The following is a 25055-nucleotide window of genomic DNA, read 5'->3' on the forward strand; positions in this document are numbered from 1 at the left end:
GTCAAGTCTTCAAAACGCCATTCCAATGCATTAAAAAAAGGTGCAGAAAAGAATACATGCTCCACTAGAAGATGAAATCTCAAAAACACCAAAGTATACCTCTCTCAAATTTTGATATCTTGTTTATCGAGTATTGCTTAATTTTTGCTGAAAATGTCAGGTTAGGGTTTTTGGGCTTTAGGAAATATTAAAATTAAAAATTGTTGTTTTTTCGGTTTTTAATTTTTTTTTAATTTGAAGCTTAAACCAGTATGTTTCTGGACAAAAGTTATTTATTTAATGCATTTGCATAAGAGAAAAATTTAACATTATAAGGTTGTCAGCAAAACAACCGAAACAGAAAGAAAAAATAAACCATATTTTCGCCATTTTTTCTTTAACTCCATATAACTCGGAACCAGTAGGCTGTGGAAATTTTACGTCTTCAAAAGAGTTGTTTATTTTGTCAAAGTGAACAACTTTGCCGAAGACATCAAGTCTCGAAAACGTCAGAGAAAGAAGTTAGATTGTTGTGTCATATTTGCGGAAGAGTTTTGAACTATTTGTTCATGTCAATAGATGGTCCTTATTATGATGAGAAACTTTACCGAAGGCACCAAGTCGCGGAAATGCTTCGTTTCGGAGTTATTAATTTGGTTCCGCTAGATTGAATTTCTGGCCCAGTGTGCAATTTTGCCTGCTGAACAGTTCATTGAGCATAATCATAATACATCAGTGACTTGAATCATGAATATCTTTTGTTCCTTTTTCAAAGCAGAGTGACATTGTGCATCTTTAGAGAGATTTGATCAAAACATTTGGTTTTCCCACAGTAATTTCCATACTAGGTGGGATGAAAAGTAACCTCCTTGACCGCCAGAATGCGCTGCTACTGCAAAAAAGGGTTATGGTGCCTTGTAGACGGTTACCATATTAAAAAAAATGAAAAGGAGGACATTTCATTTGAGGTTTGGAGGTTAAGGAGGACAATGATTCCCTTTCTTAACATTGAAGGAGGACAATGAGTTTTTATCAATCGTTTTAATAATATGTGCGCTATCACGAAATTCACGATTTGCAAAAGTTCAATTGAGATCCTTCATAACTTGTAGTCGTTACCAATTCAATTCATCTTCTCGTTATACTTCTGAAAAATGCATCAAACTAGTCTTCATAATTCATTTTTGATACTTGGAAATGATCTAGTCTAGTTGATTTGCATGAAAACTACAGCTTTACAGCCTTAAAACCATTAGAAAATTTTCAAATAAACCTGCTTTTGTTTTGTACCAGACGTATTTCTAGTAATCAATTTTGATCGTCCGATTTTCTAGAAATTGTTTGTCAAAATTGATTCCTGGTTTGTCTGAAATAAGTCTGGTAGAATAGCAGGTTTATTTGAAAATTTTCCATCTGTCAAATATACAGTGTGTCTCAAAATTGAGCGTACACCTGAATGGGCAATTTTTTGAAAGACTGTGATTAGATAGATTTTTGAAATCTTGGCTGGTGGTTGAACAACTATTTATTGATTTTTCGGTATAGCTTTGGACTTTATTGGCAGAGTGTGTATGAACTTTGAGTAATTTCAGTAAATTCATAATTTCAGTAGTAGGCGGATTGTAGTAAAATCAGCGGCATTTTAAAGATCTTTATTATGACTACAGATCACTGTGGTCCAAAACGGCAAAAAGTGGAACTTTATTCCTAGAGCCTAGCCTTTACATTTTAGCCATATAGTGTCTTCGGAAAAAATGTTTGTATAAATATCTTACATAATATAAAACTGTCAAAAATTGGTCATGTCTTACTATGCAAAAAAATAAAAACACTATTTTTTTTCTTTGAGGATATAGGGGAACTATGTCTTCAGCAAAGTTGTAGACAATGTAAAAACAAGCAACTTCACTCAATACATCAAAATTCTAAATCCTGTATTTTCAGAGTTATGGAGCTTTTTCTATGGAAGTTCCCTTAAATTTAGTTTTTCATACTTAACTTCTTTAAATTTAATTTTTCAAGTATACAATGTTCTAGACAATTATTTAAACAATCAAAACACACGTTTTTGCTCAAGATCAGAATCATTACAATTACTCCTTGTAAAGTTATAACAACTTTTATCTCTATTTTTCCATTACTTCATAAGCTTTTAGGAGAGAATGGGGCAAGTGAGGACACAAAACCAACTTTTTTTCTTGAAGCTTAGCTCAAGTACTATAAAGTTGAGAAGGTTTCATTTGTCGCTCCCTTCCCAAATTTTAGTACAATAACCTTATTATTTATGGTTTTTATATATTTTTCACTTTGTTTTTTAGGTTTTTTATACATATTTTTTTACTCTTTTATATTTGAAGTATATAATGTTCTAAATAATCTTAAAACAGTAAAAACACATGTATTTGTAGAAGACCGTTAGTCTCTACAATAATACATTGCAAAGTTATAGCTTATTTTAACTTTATTTTGCTTTATTTTTTTGTTTATATGGCAGAATGTGGCAATGGGAACACAACATCATCTAGCCTTCTTGAAGCCCAAGTACCAAAAAGCTATGCAGATTCAACTTCACCTTCCCCTCCTCCTATTTGACTATGACAACTTTACGCTGTTACATATTTTCTTGTTTTTATAGAAAACTTAATATATTGAACATTCGCTGCCATATAATTATAGCTCAAAAATAATACACCATGTACTTACGCGAATAACATATTCAGTTTCTTTCTTTGTCCAAATGCTCACGACACGTACACCTAAATATCAGCAACACTGCCAGCAGGCAGTGAAATCACACAAACTGTTATGCTATTCGCGTATAGCTCAAAAATAATACATGGTGTATTATTTTTGAGCTTAATTTTATTGCAGCGAATGTTCAATATATTAAGTTTGCTATGAAAACAAGAAAATATGTAACAGCGTAAAGTTGTCATACTCAAATAGGAGGAGGGGAAGGTGAAGTTGAATCTGCATAGCTTTTTGGTACTTGGGCTTCAAGAAGGCTAGATGATGTTGTGTTCCCATTGCCACATTCTCCCATATAAACAAAAAAATAAAGCAAAATAAAGTTAAAATAAGCTATAACTTTGCAATGCATTATTGTAGAGACTAACGGTCTTCTACAAATACATGTGTTTTTACTGTTTTAAGATTATTTAGAACATTATATACTTCAAATATAAAAGAGTAAAAAATAATGTATAAAAAACCTAAAAAAGAAAGTGAAAAATATATGAAAAACCATAAATAATAAGGTTATTGTACTAAAATTTGGGAAGGGAGCGACAAATGAAACCTTCTCAACTTTATAGTACTTGAGCTAAGCTTCAAGAAAAAAAGTTGGTTTTGTGTCCTCACTTGCCCCATTCTCTCCTAAAAGCTTATAGTAATGGAAAAATAGAGATAAAAGTTGTTATAACTTTACAAGGAGTAATTGTAATGATTCTGATCTTGAGCAAAAACGTGTGTTTTGATTGTTTAAATAATTGTCTAGAACATTGTATACTTGAAAAATTAAATTTAAAGAAGTTAAGTATGAAAAACTAAATTTAAGGGAACTTCCATAGAAAAAGCTCCATAACTCTGAAAATACAGGATTTAGAATTTTGATGTATTGAGTGAAGTTGCTTGTTTTTACATTGTCTACAACTTTGCTGAAGACATCGTTCCCCTATATCCTCAAAGAAAAAAGTTAGTGTTTTTATTTTTTGCATAGTAAGACATGACCAATTTTTGACAGTTTTATATTATGTAAAATATTTATACAAACATTTTTTCCAAAGACACTATATGGCTAAAATGTAAAGGCTAGGCTCTAGGAATAAAGTTCCACTTTTTGCCGTTTTGGACCACAGTGCAGATGAGCAAAATTTCAATATGTTTGACTCATTGTATTTCAAGAAAATGTGTTTTTGTTAGGAAATCTAGTTTTTTTCTAAAATAACTCTAACTTCTTACACACTCATTCAAATAAGCCCAATACTATACCGATGAACAATTAATGGTTGATGAGCCAGCGGCTGGAACTTTAGAAATCTATCTTTTTAAGTTGTGCTCGTACAGCTGTTTTTCTGAAATGTACGGACAACTGTACGCTCAATTTTGAGATACACTGTAAGTTAAAATATACTAATTGGATCGCCACCAAATGTAGGGTGGTTGACAGCTGTAGTATACTCCTAGTCCCACCATCGAATGGCATTTGCTAGATAAGATGAGGTTGCGACATAATTAAACAAATAAGCTCTGTAAACAACGCTCTTTGAAAACATTTTTATGAATTTGTTACTGAAAAAAATGCAAGGATTTAAAAGGAGGACATTTTCGGGCAAAAGGAGGAAGTAGAAAAATTATTGAAAAAGGAGGACATGTCCTCCTTTAGGATACCATAGGGTAACCCTACTTGTAGTCCTTTCATATGGCAGATATGCCAAATTTCAGTGCGATACTGATGTCTTTAGTTTTGTTTTGACAGCTGATTGTTGTTGATGTGTTTGGCATCATGTTGAGTATGGATAAAAACGATTTTCTTCTTCTTCTTTTCACCCTTTAGTGGCAAGTCCACTGTTGACGGACTACACTGCCAAAAAAACGATTTTCGTTCTCTCATAAAATATTATTTTTTGAGAGGCAAAACGGCGAATGAAACAAAGGAAAAGTTGGATAAATATTATGGGGCTAATGCTCCGTCAGATTACACCGTCAAATATTGGTTTTGGAGAGTTTCGTGGTGGCTGCAACTCCACTACCGATCAAGTCCGCAGCAGCAGGCCCTCCGACAATGTCAAAAAATGCATGAAATGGTGTTGGCTGACCGGAAAGTGAAAGTGCGCGAGCTAGCAGATACCGCAAAGATTAGTACTGAGCGCACACGCCATATTTTGGGTTAAATTCTGCATATGAAAAAGTTATCCTGCCACTGGGTGCCGCTCAATCTCACTTCTGACCAAAAACACGAACGCGAGAGCACTTCGAAAGAGTGTTTGGACTTGCTGATGCAGAATCGGGTGGACTTTTCTCGATGAACAATTCAAATGGTCCTCTCTGCTTTGATAGATTCTCTTCATCGACTTTCTCTTTTCATAACCACTGCTATGCAAACAGATTTCGCGCTAATTCTACCACTTAAATTGATAAAGGAGGTTCTTATCTAGCGTCCAAAACGTCAAATACAACAGGGAAAGGTTTTGCAGCTGAGTTATTGACGAAAGAGAAAGTCGATGAAGAAAATGGATTAATGCAGATAGGACCTTTTGAAATGTTTATCTAGTTTTGGCGTCGATTGGTAACTGTTGATGAAACCTGGATCCACTATTACACCCCAGAGAACAGAATGAGTGCCCGGCAATGGACTGAAGCCGCAACGAGTGCTCCGAAGCGGCCGAGGGAGGCTCGATGGGTCGGAAAGGTTATGGCGTCGGTTTTCTGGGATTGTCATGGCATACTCTTCGTGGACTACCTCGAAAAAGGAAAAACCATCAACTGTGCATTATTGGAGCGATTGAAGGCCGAAATTGCTGCAAAACGGCCTCACATAAAGCGAAAAAAAAATTGTTTTTGCAAGACAATGTGCCGGCGCACAAGCGCATCGCAACCACAGCTAAAATCAATGACTTACGGCTCCGATTGCTTCCGCATCCACCGTATTCGCCTGATTTGGCTCCCTCAGACTATTATCTCTTCCCAAACCTCAAAAGATGGCTAATCAATAAAAAATTCAGCTCACGTGAGGAAATCATCGACGCCGCGGAGGAGTATTTTGCAGACCTTCCGGAAAATTACTTTTCGGGCGGGATCATGAAGTTGGAAAATCGCTGGAATAAGTGTATCGAGTTAAAAGAGGACTATATTGAATAAAATAAAAAAAAAATTATAAAAAAAATTCATTCCCAAGGAGGTTACTTTTCACCCCACCTAGTATAAACTTCGTAAGGTTTGTGCCAAGTCAGTTTCATCTTAATAAACTAGTTAAAATTTTGGGGAGGCTAATCAATACCCAATTTGGAAACGCTTTAGCACCGTGGAGTGAGAATTTCAAATTTTGCATCAGTCTACTAAGCAGTCTAACACTTAAACATACAAATTCCTTAAAAATGTTTGCGTTCTCACAATTTTCTAGCAAGAGCAAAAGTTTTTGGGAAAGATCTCAAGACCAAAATTCTGCACTCCGGATATTCTAGCTCATTGTAGACCTCCTTTCGCTCCATGGTGGTTGCCAGAGAACGTGTCAGATCAATGATTGATGTGAACCAATAAAGAACGATACATCCACACTCACACATATTACATTTTACACATTATCTACTTAAATGAATAATCCTAATTTAAAAACTTGAAAAACTTCGTAGTTTTAACCCATGAACAAAACTGTGCACTGATCTTAACTAAATAAACCTCTCTCTTCTCTCCCCTTCCCGTACTGTGTCGTACTGGTTCACTCCCATATCCATGTATGTGTGTGTGTATGTGCGTACTTGCTAATCCATTCACACGAATACATAACCTCCTGCGTGGTGTTGTGGTGACACACTCGAATCCGGTGACTGACTGTGGACTGGATATGCCGACAATGACAGATCCCGATAATTGCCAGGACGTGGAACGTGTTTGCGGTCTGTGGGATCTTCACCCTCGGTTATCTGCAAGTGTTTATCACCTTCTGTAAAATGTTCCACGACGGTGGCGTCGGTAAAAATGGCTCAACCGTTGCTGTAAGAACCTCACCATTGATTATTATACTATGGTTTAATCCTTGTGTTTACATTTGTTTCGATTATTATTTGTTGTTTACCCTCCACTGCCACTTTTCGGGGATCAATATGTACTTAACACGTAACGTAAGATTATTAATCACCTCCAAATGTAGAACGAACTGTCGCTTAAAATGTGGGACACTTTTAACCCTTTGTAATGCAAGCCTACTGCTGCCGATAATTTCGCTAGCAGGGCGTGATTTTCCATTTGAGTAACCGTCACGTCTGGAAAACGTACCTTCGCATGGGACTTCGTCTATAATTGGGGATTAATCAACCACTTTGAGTTAATTAAAGATCGATTTTATTTAACCAACCGTTTTCTATGATTTTAATGAGTTATTTTTATTCTCAACCTCTCCTAACATGGTATCATCTATAACAACACCAACTACTACTACCATCGCTGCTACTACTACTACTACTACCGCTACTTCTACAACTATCAACCATCATCACCGAAAACGAATAAAAAAAATACAAAATACAAACTCTATACAGCTTCCGATACTGGGTGGCGTCGACATTAAGATAGTACCACTTTACTTTGCCGTGTTTGTGTTTGGGCTGTTAGCGTATGAGAACGCGTCCGTGATCTTCACGGGGGGCGTCGGCAAGAATGGATCAACCGTTGCCGTAAGGACCTGTGGGGACCCCCCGTGGCCTCTCATCTCGAAAAAAAAAATACATTTAGAATATATACAGAGCATGAATTATAATACCGTTGTATAGACTGAGTAGCCACGTGGGTCTTGCCCTGTGTGTGTTTGTTTGTTTGTTTTGTTGTGTTTGTTTGTTTTGCTGTGTTTGTTTGTTTGTTCTAACGGTGTAGGCAGAGTGTTATGCTAACAACAAGTCGTTGTGTTGTGCGCGTGATGTCTAGGCAGTAAGAGTATCGCTATAACCACATCAGTATCATCAACCGTTCATTTGTCACACTGTCATTTATTGCAATAGAAATACATTCATAGTGCAAAACCGATCGAATCAAGAGTGAATTTTTAAATAGCTCTATCTGATTTTGTAAACAAAGATTCAACTGTCAATTTTTCGAAACCCTTTAGCTCGCCCACGCAAACTAACACCACCAAGTTTCCCCAACATTATGGTGGTGTTGGTTTGCGTGGGCGAGCTAAGCGTCTCGACAGATTGACGTTTGCATCTTTGTCTACAAAAGCAGATACGGCCAGTTGAAAATTCACGCTTGGAATATTGTGCCAATGGCTCCGATTTTTTTTTAAGGGGTAATGGTTGCTTTCAAATAAAATTTAATTGACGCTCTCTGTCCATGATTGAATTATATTCATTTGCTCGCTATCTCTCTTGGCGTGGAGAATGTACAGGACGCGTACGACACATCCATAGCATGCACTGCCGGCCAGTCTAAATATAATGGGCACATATTTGATTGCGAGGTGCTAAATTGATATGAACTTGACGATCATATCGGCTGATGGGAAAGGAATGCCCGCTGAGATTTTGTCAACAATCTGTGGGAAACGAGCGAACATTTGCAACAACTGTTATTCGAAATTCAACTGTTATGGGAGCTGCAATTAAGGCTGATTCTTTTCAAAATAGCAAGAAAACATGTTCAATTGAAAACTGTTATTGTAGGTAGAACCCAATTTCAATAATCCACCAATAATCTTGTTTCATTGATTTCAACAGTGCTGCTGGATGAACAGCAAACATAATTAACCTCAAGTTAGGGTTTAGTAAATGTATTTCGAAGTCATCATTTTTTTCGTGATTTTTTTATATAATGCTTCTATTTTTCCAGGCTCATTTGTTGTAGCTTTGCGGAGCCGATATTCATTGTTTAGATCACAAAATTACTTAAAACTAACGTTTGTAAAGCAGGGGCCGATTACTCGCGGCTATCTCGATGAAAAAGACAAACATGGGGGTACACCGATGGGCAGCTAACAACTTGGGAGAACACAAGATGACACTAACTACTAAATCCTCAAATTTATCCGTTTTAAAAACACATAAATTAAATTCAAACAGTCGAGATCTCGGCTCGCCAAGACATCTCTAACGGGTATCGCGGGTTTTTTCCTTGGGTCCTGAGGGATGTGGATAACTCAGATCTGGCAACACGGTTTAGGGTACATGACCAAACAATATGATATCGTGATAACCATTGCCACACGCACATAATTTGTTGCATGAGAGCCCAATTCGATAGAAGTGTGAGTCTAACGAACAGTGATTGGACATAAGCCTTGACATAACGCGTGTAAAGTCGCGGCTCATGTCCAACCCTTTGAACCATGGTTTGTTAGACACCTGTGGGAGAATAGAATGTACTGGATGAGGACCTGCTGACGAGCAATGGAGAAAAATTCGTTGAAGGCGATTTGTCGCACAAAAATATCGCCTTCCATAGCGCCCACCTTAGCCAACGAGTCCGCTTTCTCATTACCCGGAATTGAGCAATGAGATGGGATCCAAGCTAAGGTGATAGTATAGGAGCAGTTAGATAAAGCACTCAGTTTAGATCGTATTTCAGGCAGGAAATACGAGGAGTGCTTCATCATCACCTCCAATGAGCTAAGACTATCCGTAAAAATGAAATAATGGTCAGAAGGTAGTGAGGCAATTCGCTCTACTGCGTAAAATATAGCTGCAAGTTCCGCAACGTATACGGAGCATGGTTTCTGCAGTTTATAGGAGGCGCTATGAAATTGATTAAATACACCAAATCCAGTGGAAGCATGTATGGTTGACCCATCTTAGAAAAATCTTTTATCGTTACTTACATGGTGGTACTTGATTGCAAAAATTGATGGAACAACCATCGGCCGATGGTGATCTGGTATTCCATGGATTTCTTGCATCATGGTCAGATCAAAATTTACAGAGGAACTATAGAAGGCTTGGAAGCAATCACGATTGGAGATTAATGAAGAAGGACCAACCTCCAGCGTCATGTACTCATAGTACAAACTCATGAATCTTGTTTGAGGATTTCTGTCGAGTAGCTTCTCAAAATTTTCTATTACCAATGGGTTCATTACTTCACAACGGATAAGAAACCGGAAGGACAATTCCGCGAAACGATCTGTCAGTGGGAGAACACCCGCGAGTACTTCGAGGCTCATCGTATGCGTCGAGTGCATACAGCCTAGCGCAATACGAAGGCAACGGTGTTGGAGCCGATGCAGCTTAAGGATGTGTGTTTTTGCTGCGGATTGGAAGCAAAAGCTGTCGTACTCTAAAACCGAAAGGATGGTTGTACTTGTTCGGTACAACCTGATCAGATCTTCCGGGTGGGCTCCCCACCAAGTTACGGTAATTGTACGAAGAAAATCAATCCTTTGCTGGCATTTTTGTTTCAGATACGCAATATGTTTTCCCCATGTGCATTTGGAATCGAACCAGACACCTAATTACTTAAAATAAATACTTTGAGTGATTGTTTTACCCATTAGCTGAAGCTGTAACTGTGCAGGATGATGCTTCCTAGAAAAAATACAACCAACTCAGTTTTCTCCGGAGAGAATTCAATACCCAGCTTCAAAGCCCAAGTAGACAAATTGTCCAAGGTATCTTGCAATGGTCCTTGCAGGTCCGGTGCACTTGGCCCTATAACGGACACAACGCCGTCATCTGCAAGCTACCTTAGCGAGCAATATTCATCAAGACAATCGTCAACGTCTTTTACATAAAAATTATAAAGAAGAGGGCTTAAACATGAGCCCTGGGGGAGACCCATGTAACTAATTCGTGAAGTTGTTGAGTTTCCACGAGAAAAGCTCGTTTTCGTGATGTTATTTTTCGAATCAACTATGGTCAGTTTTAGTAGATACAATCAATCCAAATGGGTAGAGTCTGGACCAAAAACGACTCTCCCAGGCTTCAAAATTATCCGGATAAACATGGATAATATAATTATCCGGAATGACATATCCAGTGGATATAAATAAACAGAGTCTATACCTATCCACATTTTGTTCTATCCGAATAATACCCAAGTTAAAATTAATCGGATAGCTTAAACTTTCTATCCGGATACCTAAGTAATACAAATTCATAGAATTATGTTAAGTAAACTGCTATACAACCAAAACTAGTCAAACAAAGGTTGTATAAACTGTTATAGAACATACACTGATAGGCAAAATAAAGCGCAAACCGCATATTTTTTTGTTTTTCTCTCATTTATTTGGTTCAAATTAAAGTAAACACACTACATTGTTTTCGATATCTTATTTTTTATATTCTTTTAAAGTTTCACTCATGCAATACTAAAAGAAAAATTTTAGAAGAAGAAAAGTCATTTTTTATGGAAAAAAAACAGTGGCAAAAAATGTGCCCACTTAATTTGGGCTCCAGAAAAGATAAATTGAAGTACAAGAAAAGCATTTTAATAATTTAAAAATGTCCTCCTTTGGCCTTCAGGACCTGATGCAGGCACTTTGGCATGCTCTCCACCAGGTTCTTTAGGTGCTGTGGATCTAGCTCTTCCCAGACGCGCTCCAGGGCTTCAAAATAGTTATTTTTATCGGTAACACCAGTTTTGTCAACCCTGGCATCGAGAATCGCCCACAAATTCTCAATGGGGTTGAGGTCCGGACTTTTTGGAAAAAATCTGATCTCCGAAATGAGAAAAATGACTCATGATTTCATGAACACAGCGTATTTTCATGTTATGAAAATACACCATGAATAATATTCATGATATCATGAGCAACTTTTGCGTAACGCAGTATGTAAAAAGAATAAAATGAAGCATCAGACTGGATTCGAACTAGAGGTGGGCAAAACAGCTCATCTGGCCGAGTGGATCAAACCTATCCAGCTCACTAAAGGGAGCCGATTCTTTTGAACTCTCTTCAGCTCACATTAAAATTATAGAAATTATGACACAAATTCAAAACCGGCAAATTAATTAGTGGTTCTAGTGCTTAAAGCTGCATACAATCGTAAAAGTACACACTAAGATTATTTTACCGAAATCTGTGAAATTTTACCGAAATCTCAACAACTGAACGTTCGGTAAACAGTTCGGTGATTTTTCACAGTTATCCTGTAATTTTTCAACGAATTCCGTGAAAAATCACAGAAAATCTGTGAAAAATCACCGAACTGTTTACCGAACGTTGAGCTGTTGAGATTTCGGTAAAATTTCACAGATTTCGGTAAAATAATCTTAGTGTGTAGTCTAAACCAATAAATCCGTATCTTTCAACATGGATCTACTTTTCTTACTAACTACTTGATCAGCATCGCGTAAACATACACACAGATTTGATTTCTGTTGTAAATGCTCCAGCAAAATTTCTCTCACTATTCTCGGCTTCAGCTCCAGATCATCAGCTCAGAACCGGATCTGGAGCTGAATAGTGAAGAATCGAGAGAGAGAGAAAAATCCGAAGAGCTGGACGGATCCGAGAGTTGTCATCCTAAACAGCTCCCAGTGAATCATTCAAGTCGATGATTCGGATCCGGAGCTGAGCTGATAAGCTGGAGAGCGGTTATTTGCTTTTGTGCCGATCTTCCGCTTCCCCAGAGAATGATGGGAGGAGAGGTGAGAGCACATATATTGGAGGAATAATATCAGCAACAAGAGCCGGGTACATACATAAATTGGATAATACCAGTAGAAAATTAACATCGTGTAGCACATGTACATATGTCACTCTCTCCCAAAGAGCCGGTTGGAAGTTTGCTTTTACCGTTGGTGCTGTCGATCAGTAGGCACATGTTGTATTGTGCATGCTTCTTGGTTTACGCGGTCCTTTTTGAAAAGTTCCGCTATGAGTGATGGATTGAATGGTTTAGACTTGTGATATCAGTGAGCTGATGAGCTGCGGTTCCTAAAAAATAAACTGCGGGTCATCAGGTCACTTTAGAGAATCGGGTCTATAGAACAGCTCGGCAACGTATCGCCCATCTCTAATTCGAACCAAGAACCTTGAGATCATTAAACCCATACTTTGACCACTAGACTATCAGTACTTGTATAAGATGGAATACAAAAGGCGTATAATAGATAAATATGTAGTGTGGTTTATGAACACGGTTTGCCAAGTACGTGTAACGCTTGTAGCGGTCTTGATTCCACTGCATTATGAAATCATGAATATCCATAACGAAATCATGAATCATTGTTACAATTTCATGGGATGGCAAGTTTTTTCATTTCATGATTTTTTATTCATGAAAATGGAATCGGATTTGTTTCCGTGAAGAAAGACTTGGTCTTCTTGGCAGTATGCTTCGGGTCGTTGCCCTGCTGAAATACGAACTTCAAGTCCCGTCTGGATCAGCAAAACCTCACCCCACGAAGAACACCCCCAGACTAACACATTTCCTCCTCCATGTTTCACCGTGCCTTGGATGTGGCGCTCCTGAAGCTCCTCACTCGAGCTGCACCGTCAACAAACCCACCGCTTCCGGTTAAAAAGCTCGAATTTTGATTCGTCCGTCCAGAGAACCGTTTTCCAGAGCTCAAGGGGCCTATCAGCATGCTCCTTAGCGTTTGGTTTTGTTTGCCTTGCTGATATAGTAAATGGGCGCTTCCGGGCAACTTTGCTATTCAACCCCTGTGCTACGAGCCGGCGACGAACAGTTCGATCGGAAACTGATAGCTGAAGAGTTTCCTGGATCTCGCGGACAGTTACCTTCGGGTTCTTCTTGACTTCGCGCATCTTGGTGTCCGTTCTCGCATAAGTTTTGCGCTTCCTGTCTCTACCAGGGCGATCCGCCACTGATCCGAACGTTTTTAGTTTCAGAAGAATTTTCCCAACCGCTGCCTAGCTGCTGCTGTACATCCTAGCGACAGCCCGGTGCGATTCACCGTTTTGGACATCACGAACCACCAATTTTCGGAATTGCTTTCGAAATCAATGCGTTCTCCATTTTTGTTTTCAACTGAACCAAATTCGATCACTGAACAAATGCACCAGGTCGAGCCGTTTGCTTCAAAACATGTCAACATATCAAAACATAAACAATCGAGGGGTTTTCCGATGGAAACTTATCGAAAACATATCGATTTTTGAAGTGGGCACTTTATTTTGCCTATCAGTGTATGTGTTGCTTGGGTAGTATCCGGATAGACTCCAAACAGTTTATGTTTAGAATAGAGATGTTTGATATCATATATGGGTCATTTCATCTCAAGTGACAGAGTAAATTTGCAAAATTACATCGACCTTCTCCGATTTGAACCAAACTTGGTGCAATAACTTATTATGGACCAATATTGAAAAAATCAAAGACTTAAGCAATTGGCCTACCCCCTTTTTGACGTAGACTACGTCTGTGATTTCTCTATGGGGGTGCACTTTGTGAAAACCGAAAATGGAACATGTAACAAAACTATGAAAGATTTGGAACGTTAATAACTCAGCTGCCCCTGGACCAATTTCAATAATTTTATCACCAATCGGTTAAAAATATTTCTACGTATCTGTTGAATTTAAGACTATCATTTTTTTTTTCAAAATGTCACTATTGAAAATTGCACGAATGTGCAACTGTTACTATGATAGTTAAATTATCACCGATTGCCTGCGAAAAGTGATTTCCCTTACACAGATTTCAAAGTGGAATTCCATCCGGTCTCACCAAACGTTGTTTATTCAATCACCGCGTGGTGAGTGGTGGTGTTCTGCAGTACACAACGAAAGGCTGCCTGCAAGCAACAAGCTGCAGCCAACATGAGCATCCATAGAAGGAGGAAGAAGCCGCACAGCTACTGATCGGAATCAGTAGCTCTTCGTGAGTCGCTGTAGGCCATCTATGTCAAGCGCGTCATACTAAAGAGTAGAAACAGAGAGAACCCCGCTCAAATGCATATTCCTACACAAAACACAAGCTCCTGCTGCAGTTGACAAATAACATTTATTATATAAGACCACGTAGTCCTACGTTACCATAACGTACAACCCCATAGGGCTGTCCCTTGTAGTTTTTGTTTGCCGATTTCTTATTAACACCAGTTTGCAATGTTATACATCTCTGCAACCATTAAAGATACAGACGGCAATGGGTACCGTTTTAGTAAGAATTTGGACGTACATTCAAATGGTATGATCAGATTTTTTCTCCAGTGTTGCCAACTTTGCGATTTTAGCATTTGAAAACTTTAAATGCAAATATCTCAAAATGCCCAGACTTTTTATAAAATCTGATGACGTCAAATGTTCAGCGGAGTTTTTTTTACATAAGAATCACCTATCGACAAAAAAAAAACAGGAGAATTTGAAAAATAACATGTTTTAATTTTTTTTTTTTCGTTTACTTCGAAATGCTTCGATATAGAAAGTTGGTCTCTTTATGAATTTAACGGCGAAATCTGTAGCTGTAACTCTGTTTGGCATAAATGCGGAAAAGAACAGCTCATGATCAGAAGAAGGGAAAGTTATCATTTGATGGATATTTTTCCTTCGTTGAACATGAGCTGTTTTTTCATAGTTTTTGGAGAACCGATCATGGTAAACAAAGCAGTTTTGTTCGGTAGAACCTAGGTTCGTATCACATTTATGCCGTAATCGATACACAACAGATCCAATCCAATTTACTTGGATTCCTGGAATTTTGGACAAGATTCTTCGGAACTCAAAATGGTAGTTAAGACTATTTACGAAATTTCCAGAATCTTCAACGTGATTTTCAGATTATATTCAAAAAACCTATTACGGATTTTTGGGGAATCTCAAATTGGACATTTTAGAGTATGTTTCAACTCCTGAAGCCATACATCACTACACCAACATTAGAATTGTAGCATTTATACACAATATAACATAATTACATAAGCATCATTGCATAGTTTGTATTCGCCTAGCCCCAAGTTGTGATTGGTATACTCGTTAACCCTAAGTACTAACCTAGAAGTTCCGCATTTTGTCGTTCGTTGTGTTTGTGTTTGTGTGTGCGTTTGTTGTGTCTTTCTTTAAAACGCTGGCAAAGGTAGTGGTAAAAGCTCGAACAATGAAAAACAATGGATAAGACACAAAATTATTCATGTTCCACACACCGACAAATTCATTCACCAACAACACTGTCGACGGCCATAACAATAAACCGCTTTTCTTTCACCAAACTCACCTAAAAAAAAACTCACTCAAAAAACATAACCTCTTTAATAACAGCACATTCCATGTCTCCCCACGGATTGTCCTGTCCCCCTTCCTTTCGCACTTTTAATCCTCACCTCAATCCACATTGTTTCATGTTCATTGTTTCTCACACGTGTTTGAAAATCGATGCTTTGCGAACCAATTAAACTAAACGTAGCAGTTGCTAGAAAACTGGGAAGCATTAATTTTCAAACATTCTCACATTTGCCATTCATATCCGCTCGTACCGAGTAGGGAAATGGCCAATTTTTATTAAAATGTTTTCTTCTTCCCCTGTCGCGTCTCCAATGCCTCCCGGACTCAATGCTCAGGGAACCAGCGTCCTGTCGCCCATCATACCGTTCCTGTTCGTCGTGGTGCCAGCGTACGTCATCTCGCAAAAATCCACCGACCACATCTACGAAAACTACCCCGCGCTGTACATCATGGCATTCGGGATGATCACCGCCAAGGTTACCAACCGGTTAGTGGTAAGTGTCAGTTAGCGTGCAACCCAGTCTTTCGGAAAGTGTTTCAATCGATGTTCTGTTTTTTAGGTTGCCCATATGACCAAAAGTGAAATGGAATACCTGGATTGGGGTCTGATTGGACCTCTGTGTCTGTTCCTGAATCAGTACTTTAATAGTTTTCTGCCGGAGTACTATGTGCTCTGGTTCGCGATGTTGTGGTGTTCAGTGGATCTGGTGCGGTACTGTGGTCAGGTGAGTTCAATTTTGTGTAGGTTATACCTTTTTTGAGTTCGAAACATGACATTGGGTTGGTTTAGGGACCAGAAACAAAATTTGTGGTTGAAAATTGTCAGCTCAAAAATTATGATGCCCGAAAATATAATTTTAGAAGTTGGTAAAAGTTGCCAACATCTTACATTGTAAATAGACGAATTTACATTAGGTTGGTTACTTTGGAAACACTTTCGATCTGTCATTATAAATCTTTACAAAAGTCAGGGTGTCTCAGAATAGCTGATACTAACATAAAATGAATTTAGAACAAAACAAGTCATTCAAATTTAACCTGAATAGGGGTAAGAGGGGCATAGTGAGCATCCCGTGCACCAGCTTGGACTTCCAGCCGTTCGGAACAAATTTATTGGTCGTAGGATCAATATCATAATGATGTTAAACCTACTACCAGTTGATTTATTTCATGCAGCTGGAGATCCAGAGCCAAAGTGCGGGGTGCTCACTATGCCTCTCCTTCCCCTACCTATTGAAAAAACCGTAGTGTATGTACATTGACATACTTGAATTATTTTTGCTGGCGATTCTTTTTCTTAGAACTAATCCGTAAAACGGAAATACATCTCTGGAAGAGCAATACAAACTAATCATACGAATGTAGTTTAAATCCCTTCGCTGTTTACTTTAATAACTGCTTGTTACACAGTGGAGGGAGGAGTAAAGTTTTGCATTACGCAACAAAGAGAATTGAAAAATGAAAACACAGTTTTTTGTTTGTTTTTTTTTTTAGTAAAGTTTAATATTATCTTTCTTTATTAAAGAGACTTTCAGCCGTCGCACACTGCTGATACGTCTCTTCGAAAAAGTAATCGATAATTGTACGTTGTACACGATCACGTTGGCACGGCAGCACACAGCTTGTACGATGATGTCACATATACAACTTTTGCCAGAGTCAAAAGCAGATGATAGCATCAAAAACATGGCCGCCAGCCAGGCCCCTGGTTTGCTGGCAGCTCATAATAAGTAAACAATCTCAAAATTCAGCACAGCATTAAAAAATGGTGACATGTCAAAAATTTATATAATGATTTTCATTATGTGAAACCGTTTATTTCAATGTAAAGGATGTTTTTATCGGTATATATAAAGTGAAATAAAAAAAAAAACATCGAATATCATGTCTTCAGTTTTCTGGTATATGTTAGACAATGACATGAGCTAGCAAAAGAGACAAAGTCCAGTTGCCCTTAGCTGCCCCTACGAGAATCCCACCCACCTAAAATAGAGGCAAAATATCATGTTTTTCGAGAATATTTCACTAAAACCACTATAAATTCCACAAATAGTGCAATGAAAATTTGCACCTAGTTTGTTTTCGTTGGAATAAATGCCGAAACCAGAGCAAACATATGAAAATATACAAAAAAAATTACAAATAAGAATTTTGGCATCATATTTTTCAATACACCCTTTATCTCCGAAACTAAAGGTTATGGAAGTTTTATGTCTTGTGCAACTTTCCTTCATTTTAATAGATAAAAAACTTTGTTGAAAACACCATACGTCTAGGATGCTTTATTCAAAAGTTAGATTCGCGCGCCATCTCTACGACCAAGTTGCGAACTAATTAATTTATTCAAAAGAAGCGCTTAACTAATACAAACAACTTTACCGAAGACAGTATTCTGATTGGATGCTTTGTTCAAAAGTTATTAATTTTTTCCGAGAAAATCACTGATCTGCCCCAGTGTGCGTCGGCTGGTTCATCTCTGTGTAAAGTTTGAAAATATAGGTCAGAACATTTCATCACTAAATCTTACTTACAAAATGGGTGTGTTTTAATGTTCTATCTTGAGTTTTTTTGCTTTCGTTAAACTTTTGAAATGCATGTACGTTTATCTTTTGTTTTTTTTTTTTATATTTTTTTTTTGTGAATTAATTTATTTGTACAGGCTCAATCGAATAAACTTTACAGAGCCAAATTATCATTTGTGTTATACATTATTAATATCTTACATCTAAAGTTAAAATCTAAAGTTAAAGAAATTAAACCGAGTACTCGCGGTCGTCTCGAGGTTAGTGGAGATTTACCGTTTCATGGATGGGGAGAGGGAGAAGGAGGTTTGAAATATGATTTACGATACAAATATTTCATTATGCCTAGCATGAACTTATTCCTTTTCAACTTGATATCAGCAGTGTAATTATACCATTATTACAAAAAATATTAAAAAAACACACACACACACACACACACACACACACACACACACACACACACATAACCAAAATACAAACTAAACACAAGGTTAATCAAATTTACAATCTAAGGTTAATATTCTTCAAGAAAACATATATGAGCTTCATAAACTCCACCTCGCGTCCAGCCAAAACATCCCGAACTGGAACATTAGGTTGTCTACCTCGAGCTCGAAGGGAATCATATAGCTCAGATCTGACTCCACGATGCTCAGCACAGTAGCAAATAATGTGATCTGCATCCTGGTAACCTTGTCCACATTCACAGAGATTGCTGTCCCCCAGCCCAACACGGAACAAGTAAAAGTTTAACGAATAGGCGAACGAAGTCTCGACTCACCTCCAACCCTTTGAACCAAGGAATCTTCGACACCATAGAGATGATCGAATATAGCCTTCGTCCCAAACTCCCTTCACTCCATTTATTTTTGCCAGCAGGCAAGCGACTGTTGACGATAAATGAAGAAAAATTCGTTGTAGGCGATTTGTCGATCGTAAATATCGCCTTCCATAGCGCCCACCTTTGCAAGCGAGTCCGCCTTCTCATTGCCCGGAATCGAGCAATGAGATGGGACCCATGCAAAGGTGGTGACAAAAGATCTTAAAGATAAAGCACTTAGAATCTCTCGTATTTTCATGAGAAAATACGAGGAGTGCTTTACCGGCCTCATGGAGCGAATAGCCTCGACAGAACTGAGACTATCCGTAAAAATAAAATAATGATCTGGGGCAAGTACGTCGATAGTTTCTATCGTATAATGTATTGCCGCCAGCTCAGCAACATATACCGAACAAGGAGCATGAAGCATTCGAGAGGTGCTATAAAATTCATTATACATACCAAAACCAGCGAACGCCTCTATTAGTGATCCATCTGTGAAGAACGATCTTGCGGAATCAACTTAGCCAAAGTTTGCAGCGAAACTTGACGGAGCAATCATGGAACGGTGAGGCTCTGGGATACCGCGAATCTCTTGCGTCAAGGATAAATCAAAATGAACAGAATTACCGAAGTCGGAGAAGCAAACACGATAGGGATTATGCTGCGAAGGGCTGACATCCTGTGTTATGTACACGTAGTACAATGACATAAAACGAGTTTGAAGGTTTAGCTCAAGAAGCTCCTCAAAGTTTGCAATCACCAGTGGGTTCATAATTTCACAACGGGTGAGGAGCCTGAGGGACAATTCCGAAACCCGATCAGAGAGTGGCAACATGCCACTTCGAGACTCATTGTATGAGTCGAGTGCATGCATCCTAATGCGATACGAAGACAGCGATACTGGATCCGTTCCAGTTTGATGATGTGCGTACTACCGTACTCTAAAACCGATAAAATCGTTGTCCGATATAACGTTAGAAGATCTTGCGGATGGGCTCCCCACAACGTTCCGGTAATTGTACGGAGAAAATTGATCCTTTGTTGGCATTTCCGCTTCAGATACTCAATTTAGAATCGACCCAAACCCCAAGATATTTGAAGGACATAGAATGAGTCATCGGTTTACCCAAAAGTTGAAGCTTTGGTTGTGCTGGGCTTTGCTTCCTAGTAAAACCGACCAACTCAGTTTTCTACCTAGCTGAATAGCCCAAGTAGACAAATTGTCTAAGGTATCCTGTAAGGATCCTTGCAAGTCGGCCGTCATCTGCAAGTTGTCTCAGCGTGCAGTTGTCACGAAGACAATTATCAATTTCTCTGACGTAGAAATTATACAAAAGGGGGCTTAAACATGAGCCCTGGGGGAGACCCATGTAACTAAATCGAGAAGCTGTAGAGTTTCCATGAGAAAAGTTCATATGTTTCTCTGACAGCAAATTGTACAAAAAGTTATTAATTGATGGAGAAAGGCCACATGCGTGGAGTTTGTCTGAAAGGACTTCAACCGATACTGAATCAAAAGGCCCCTTGATATCCAAGAACACAGAAAGCATTTGCTCTTTTTTTTAGCAAAAGTCAGCTGAAGTTCTGTGGAAAGCAACGCGAGACAGTCATTCGTTCCATTGCCCTACGGAAACCAAACTGAGTATCTGAGAGTAGGTGGTTTGTCTCAACCCATTTATCCATTAGAAAAAGGATCATCTTCTCCAAAAAAATTCGAATGCACGATAACATCGCGGGTCGGTGCGAGTTGTAATCTGACGCGGGCTTGCCAGGCTTATGGCTAAATATAACTCTCACCCGCCTTCAATCATCCGGAACAATATTGAGATCCAGGAGCTGACCAAACAAGTTCAACATGCGCCTCTTAGCGACGTCTGGAAGGTTCTTCAACAAGTTGAACTTGATCGTATCAGCCGACCGTGCCGCCACGGAATCAGGACACACTTTTCGCGTGAGCTTGAGAATCCAACGATCCAAGTACTCCTCGCTCTCGTTGTTTGAAGACCGGTTACGCATTCTTCGCGCCGCGTTCCAAAGCATATTCATCGACGTTTCGCGCGATAATCCGTCCACGAATTGCCGCCAGTATCCGCGTTTCTTGGCTTTAATGAGGCTCTTGAGCTCGCGTTCAAGAACCGAGTACGGGTGTTCCACGTTTCCGGAAAAGCTTAAACGCGTCGGACTTTTTACGATAAACCTCAGAGCATTGCTCGTTCCACCAAGGGGAAGGAGGTTCCTGGAACCGGCCGAGTTTGAGCTTGAAGCGCGCTGTCCAAGATCAAATTGGAGAGGAAGTTATATTCCTCCAACGGTGGAAGTTAGTGCTTCATCTATCACAGTTTTATACTTCGCCCAATCGATATTAGGGGTAAGATCGTACGCGACGTTAACGGGTTCCGACGGATTGAACCCACTAGCTACTGAAACTTTGATCGGCAAGTGATCACTACCGTGGGGATCTTGGATCACATTCCACGTGCAATCCAAGGATAATGAATTAGAGCAAAGGGTGAGGTCTAATCTACTTCCATTCGAGGATGGGCCAGCCAAACGTGTTACTTCTTCATTGTTAAGAATTGTCATATTGAAGCTGTCGCAGAGGTCATATATCAAAGTAGAACGGTTGTCATCATACAGTTCCCCCCCAGCCTGTACCGTGGATATTAAAATCTCCGTGGAGCAGGAAGTACCGAACATATATCTGAAAGTTGTTTCCGATTAACAACGGCTCTAGGAGGAATATAAACAGCGGCAATACAAAGTCTCTTACCTTTAATAATAGCCTGACATGCGACAACTTCAATACCTGGAAGAACCCCTCCTCCACGCGAATCCTCACGATCCAGTCGAATAATGTTAAAATCAAAGTTTCACAAAGAACAAATGCATCACAATGATTATTGTGAACTAAAAACTTAAAAGAACCTAATTTAGGAATGAGACTTCGATAATTCCACTGTACAACAGCGATCAAATACCCGACCTCGTTTGGAAAATTATCCATCTAAGGAAATGATTGCTGCAAGGAGGGGCCATTTCACTGTCAATTGCTTCAAGAGTATCTTCACAGTAGGAAGTATTGTCAGAACAATGCTTTTCATAGGTTTTTTTTTTTTTTGGGCTTTATTTAAGAGATTTTTAGCCTAAGGCTAGTTCATCTCTGCTTTTCATAGGATCAGAAATATCGAGGTACTTGAGGATATCGTCCACAATGTTATCAAATTAGAACAGCCCAGTTTTGGATGTCCCCGGGAGAGGTGGAAAATCCTGGGTAAAGGGCGAACACGAAATTATTGCGACACCGAAAATGTCATGCCCATTTTCTTATAATGTTTAGAATCAAACCAAAATTTTAGGGTAATTTTATACATATATCTACTTCAAAAATCAAAAGAAAAGTTAATCGATGGAGCCTTGAGTGTAAAATTGAACGCATTTTCGCTTGATGCCCTCCATCAAAGTCTTTACAGTGTCATCCGGTACCAGTTTCTCAGTTTTTTTTTCCATTTTCTCAACATGTCCTTCTCGTCTTTGACTGTCTTCTTGCTCTTCCGAAGTTCCCGCTTCATTATTGCCCAGTACTGCTCCACCGGGCGCAGCTCCGGACAGTTTGGCGGATTCATGTCCTTTGGAACAAAATGGACAGAATTGGCCTCATACCACTTCAGGACACTTTTAGAATAGTGGCAAAATAGCGGAGCTTCGTCGTGCTGCTGCAAGAATGGCAAAAGGCGCTTCTCGAGGCACTCAGATTTGTAGATCTCGCCATTTACTGTGCCCTTTGTCACGAAAGGCTCACTCCTCAGTCCGTAAGAGCAGATGGCCTGCCAAATGAGATATTTGGAGGCGAACTTCGACATTTTCTTCTTCTTAAATTTGTCGTCCACATCGAACTTGCTCTTGCCGGTGAAAAACTCCAACCCCGGAATTTGCTTAAAATCGGCTTTTATATACGTTTCGTCGTCCATCACACAGCAGCCATATTTTGTCAGCATCTTCTCGTAGAGCTTCCGTGCCCGAGTTTTAGCCGTCGATTGTTGCCGCTCATCGCGGTTTGGGAAGTTCTGTACCTTGTATGTATGTAGTCCAGCTCTCTTATTTGCATTCTGGACGTAGCTCTGCGACATGCCGATCTTTTTAGCCAAATCACGGCTTGAGACGTTGGGATTTGCTTTAATCATCCGCTTCACCTTTCCCTCCGTCTTTTTGTTCTCCGGTCCCGGTTTTCTTCCAGCTCCTTTGCCGTGGTCCAACGTCAACCGCTCCTGGAACCGCTTCAACACTCTGGAGACGGTTGAATGGTGAATGTTCAACATTTTTCCCAACTGCCGGTGCGACAGGTCAGGAAATTCCAGGTGTTTGGAAAGAATTTGTTCTCTCAACTCGCGTTGGTTCACCTCCATTTTCGTTGAATCGAGAAACACGACTTCGAGTTTGACAGCATGTACACAATACACATCAATGAGAAAGTGTGCAAAATTTGGTTGATTTTTACCCAATGGTAAAAAAGTTATGCCCTGTTGAATGTGTCGCAATAATTTCGTGTTCGCCCTTTATAGTCAGATCTGCGGAATCCAGGAGGAGTAGAAGCCTCCTTCTTGCCACCACTCCTTGATTGGGGCAAGCTGATTTGGGGTTCTTGATTTGCAACTTTCCGTGAACGGATGCGTTTTCGTTTCCGTGCAGAAAAACTGAAAGAAGTTTCCTCCTCAGCCAAGTCAGAGTCAGTTTCGTCATCTGACAAAAGAGAAAAGGGATTTTTGTGGTTGGTCGATGGCATGGCTGTCTTCAGCATTTCTGCAAAAGACTGCCTGGAACGTTCCTTAAGTGAGCGTTGTAGTTTCTCCCGCGTTGTTTGTACACCGGACACGACGAGAGACCATGAAAAGGAGTTCCTTTGCAGTACACGCATTTTGGTGCAGTAGCTGCACAGGCGCCATCCTCATGCTTCTCCCCGCATTTGGAACTGCGTGCTTTGTTGCCACAGTGGGAGGCCGTATGTCCCAACTGCTTACAGTTTTGGCAGTTCATGACCCGGGAAACGAACAAACGCACAGGTAGTCGAAGTTTTCCCAGCTCAATGTAGTGAGGAAGGACTGAACCAGAAAAGGTCACACGAAACGAGTCTGTGGGGGTAAAACTCTTTTCACCCTCGCTGATAGATAGTGAGCACAGTTTTTGAACATCCAGTATCTTCACCGGCGGAAGCAAAAGGTTCTTGAAACGGCCAACGCCTGCTACTCCAAGATTTCGGAGGTCAGACTCGCTTCAGCAACCACACTTTCGATCTCCACATCACGAGCTGGGATGTAAACTCTATACTCGAGCGTAAAGAGCTGGGAGACAGCAATCTCATTAGCTTGCTTCAGGTTAGAGACGGGCACACGAAGTTTATTGTGCCTAACCTTCGTGATTTCGGTCACGGCCGAGAATCGCTTCGTCAAATCATTTTTTTTCCTTGATTTGTTTTCCGTCGATCTTGTTTTCCGTGCTGAGCACCAATGCTACCGACGTCAGGAAGGTAGCTCCCACACCTGGACACTACCTATCGACCCATCAACCCATCAGCTCATGAACCGGGGACCAACGGCGGTCCGAAGGAAGGCGTGATCAGAGATGTTATGCCTCAGAACATCCCGGCGGCGCCGACTGGGATTGAACCCAGGCCTGCTGGGGTGAGAGGCAATCACGCTTACCACTACACCACCGGCACCGCCAATCAAATCATTTGAAACGTTCAAAGGTTTATAGCCGGCATCTCTAGCTCATGTCGTGGCAGTGTGCCGTCATGGGCGGGCGTTGTGGATTAGTGAGCCTTCCGTCTCTGATGAACCATATGGCTTGAGAAAACAATAGCTTAAACATTATAATCGTCCTTGGGCATGGGGTCGTCGCG

At 39.7% G+C, this 25055-nt stretch overlaps 1 protein-coding gene across 7 annotated transcripts in view; it reads left to right on the forward strand.

Moving 5' to 3' along the window:
- The window catches only part of bbc (choline/ethanolaminephosphotransferase 1 bbc), a 101583-nt gene that overhangs the window by 59000 nt on the left and 17528 nt on the right, over positions 1–25055 (forward strand). For 2 of the 7 annotated variants that reach the window (XM_065227417.1, XM_065227428.1), the window contains exons 3-6: positions 6558–6692; positions 7236–7370; positions 16147–16305; positions 16372–16536. In XM_065227417.1, the coding sequence (XP_065083489.1) occupies positions 6558–6692; positions 7236–7370; positions 16147–16305; positions 16372–16536 (594 nt within the window). The remainder of the gene's footprint in view (positions 1–6557; positions 6693–7235; positions 7371–16146; positions 16306–16371; positions 16537–25055) is intronic. The other 5 variants (XM_065227377.1, XM_065227400.1, XM_065227385.1 and 2 more) reach the window with 3 other exon arrangements.

The sequence above is a fragment of the Ochlerotatus camptorhynchus genome, unplaced genomic scaffold, assembly GCF_037179485.1.
Source record: "Ochlerotatus camptorhynchus isolate MF236.1 unplaced genomic scaffold, CSIRO-AGI_Acam_v1.1 ptg000022l, whole genome shotgun sequence".
NCBI lineage: Eukaryota > Metazoa > Arthropoda > Insecta > Diptera > Culicidae > Ochlerotatus > Ochlerotatus camptorhynchus.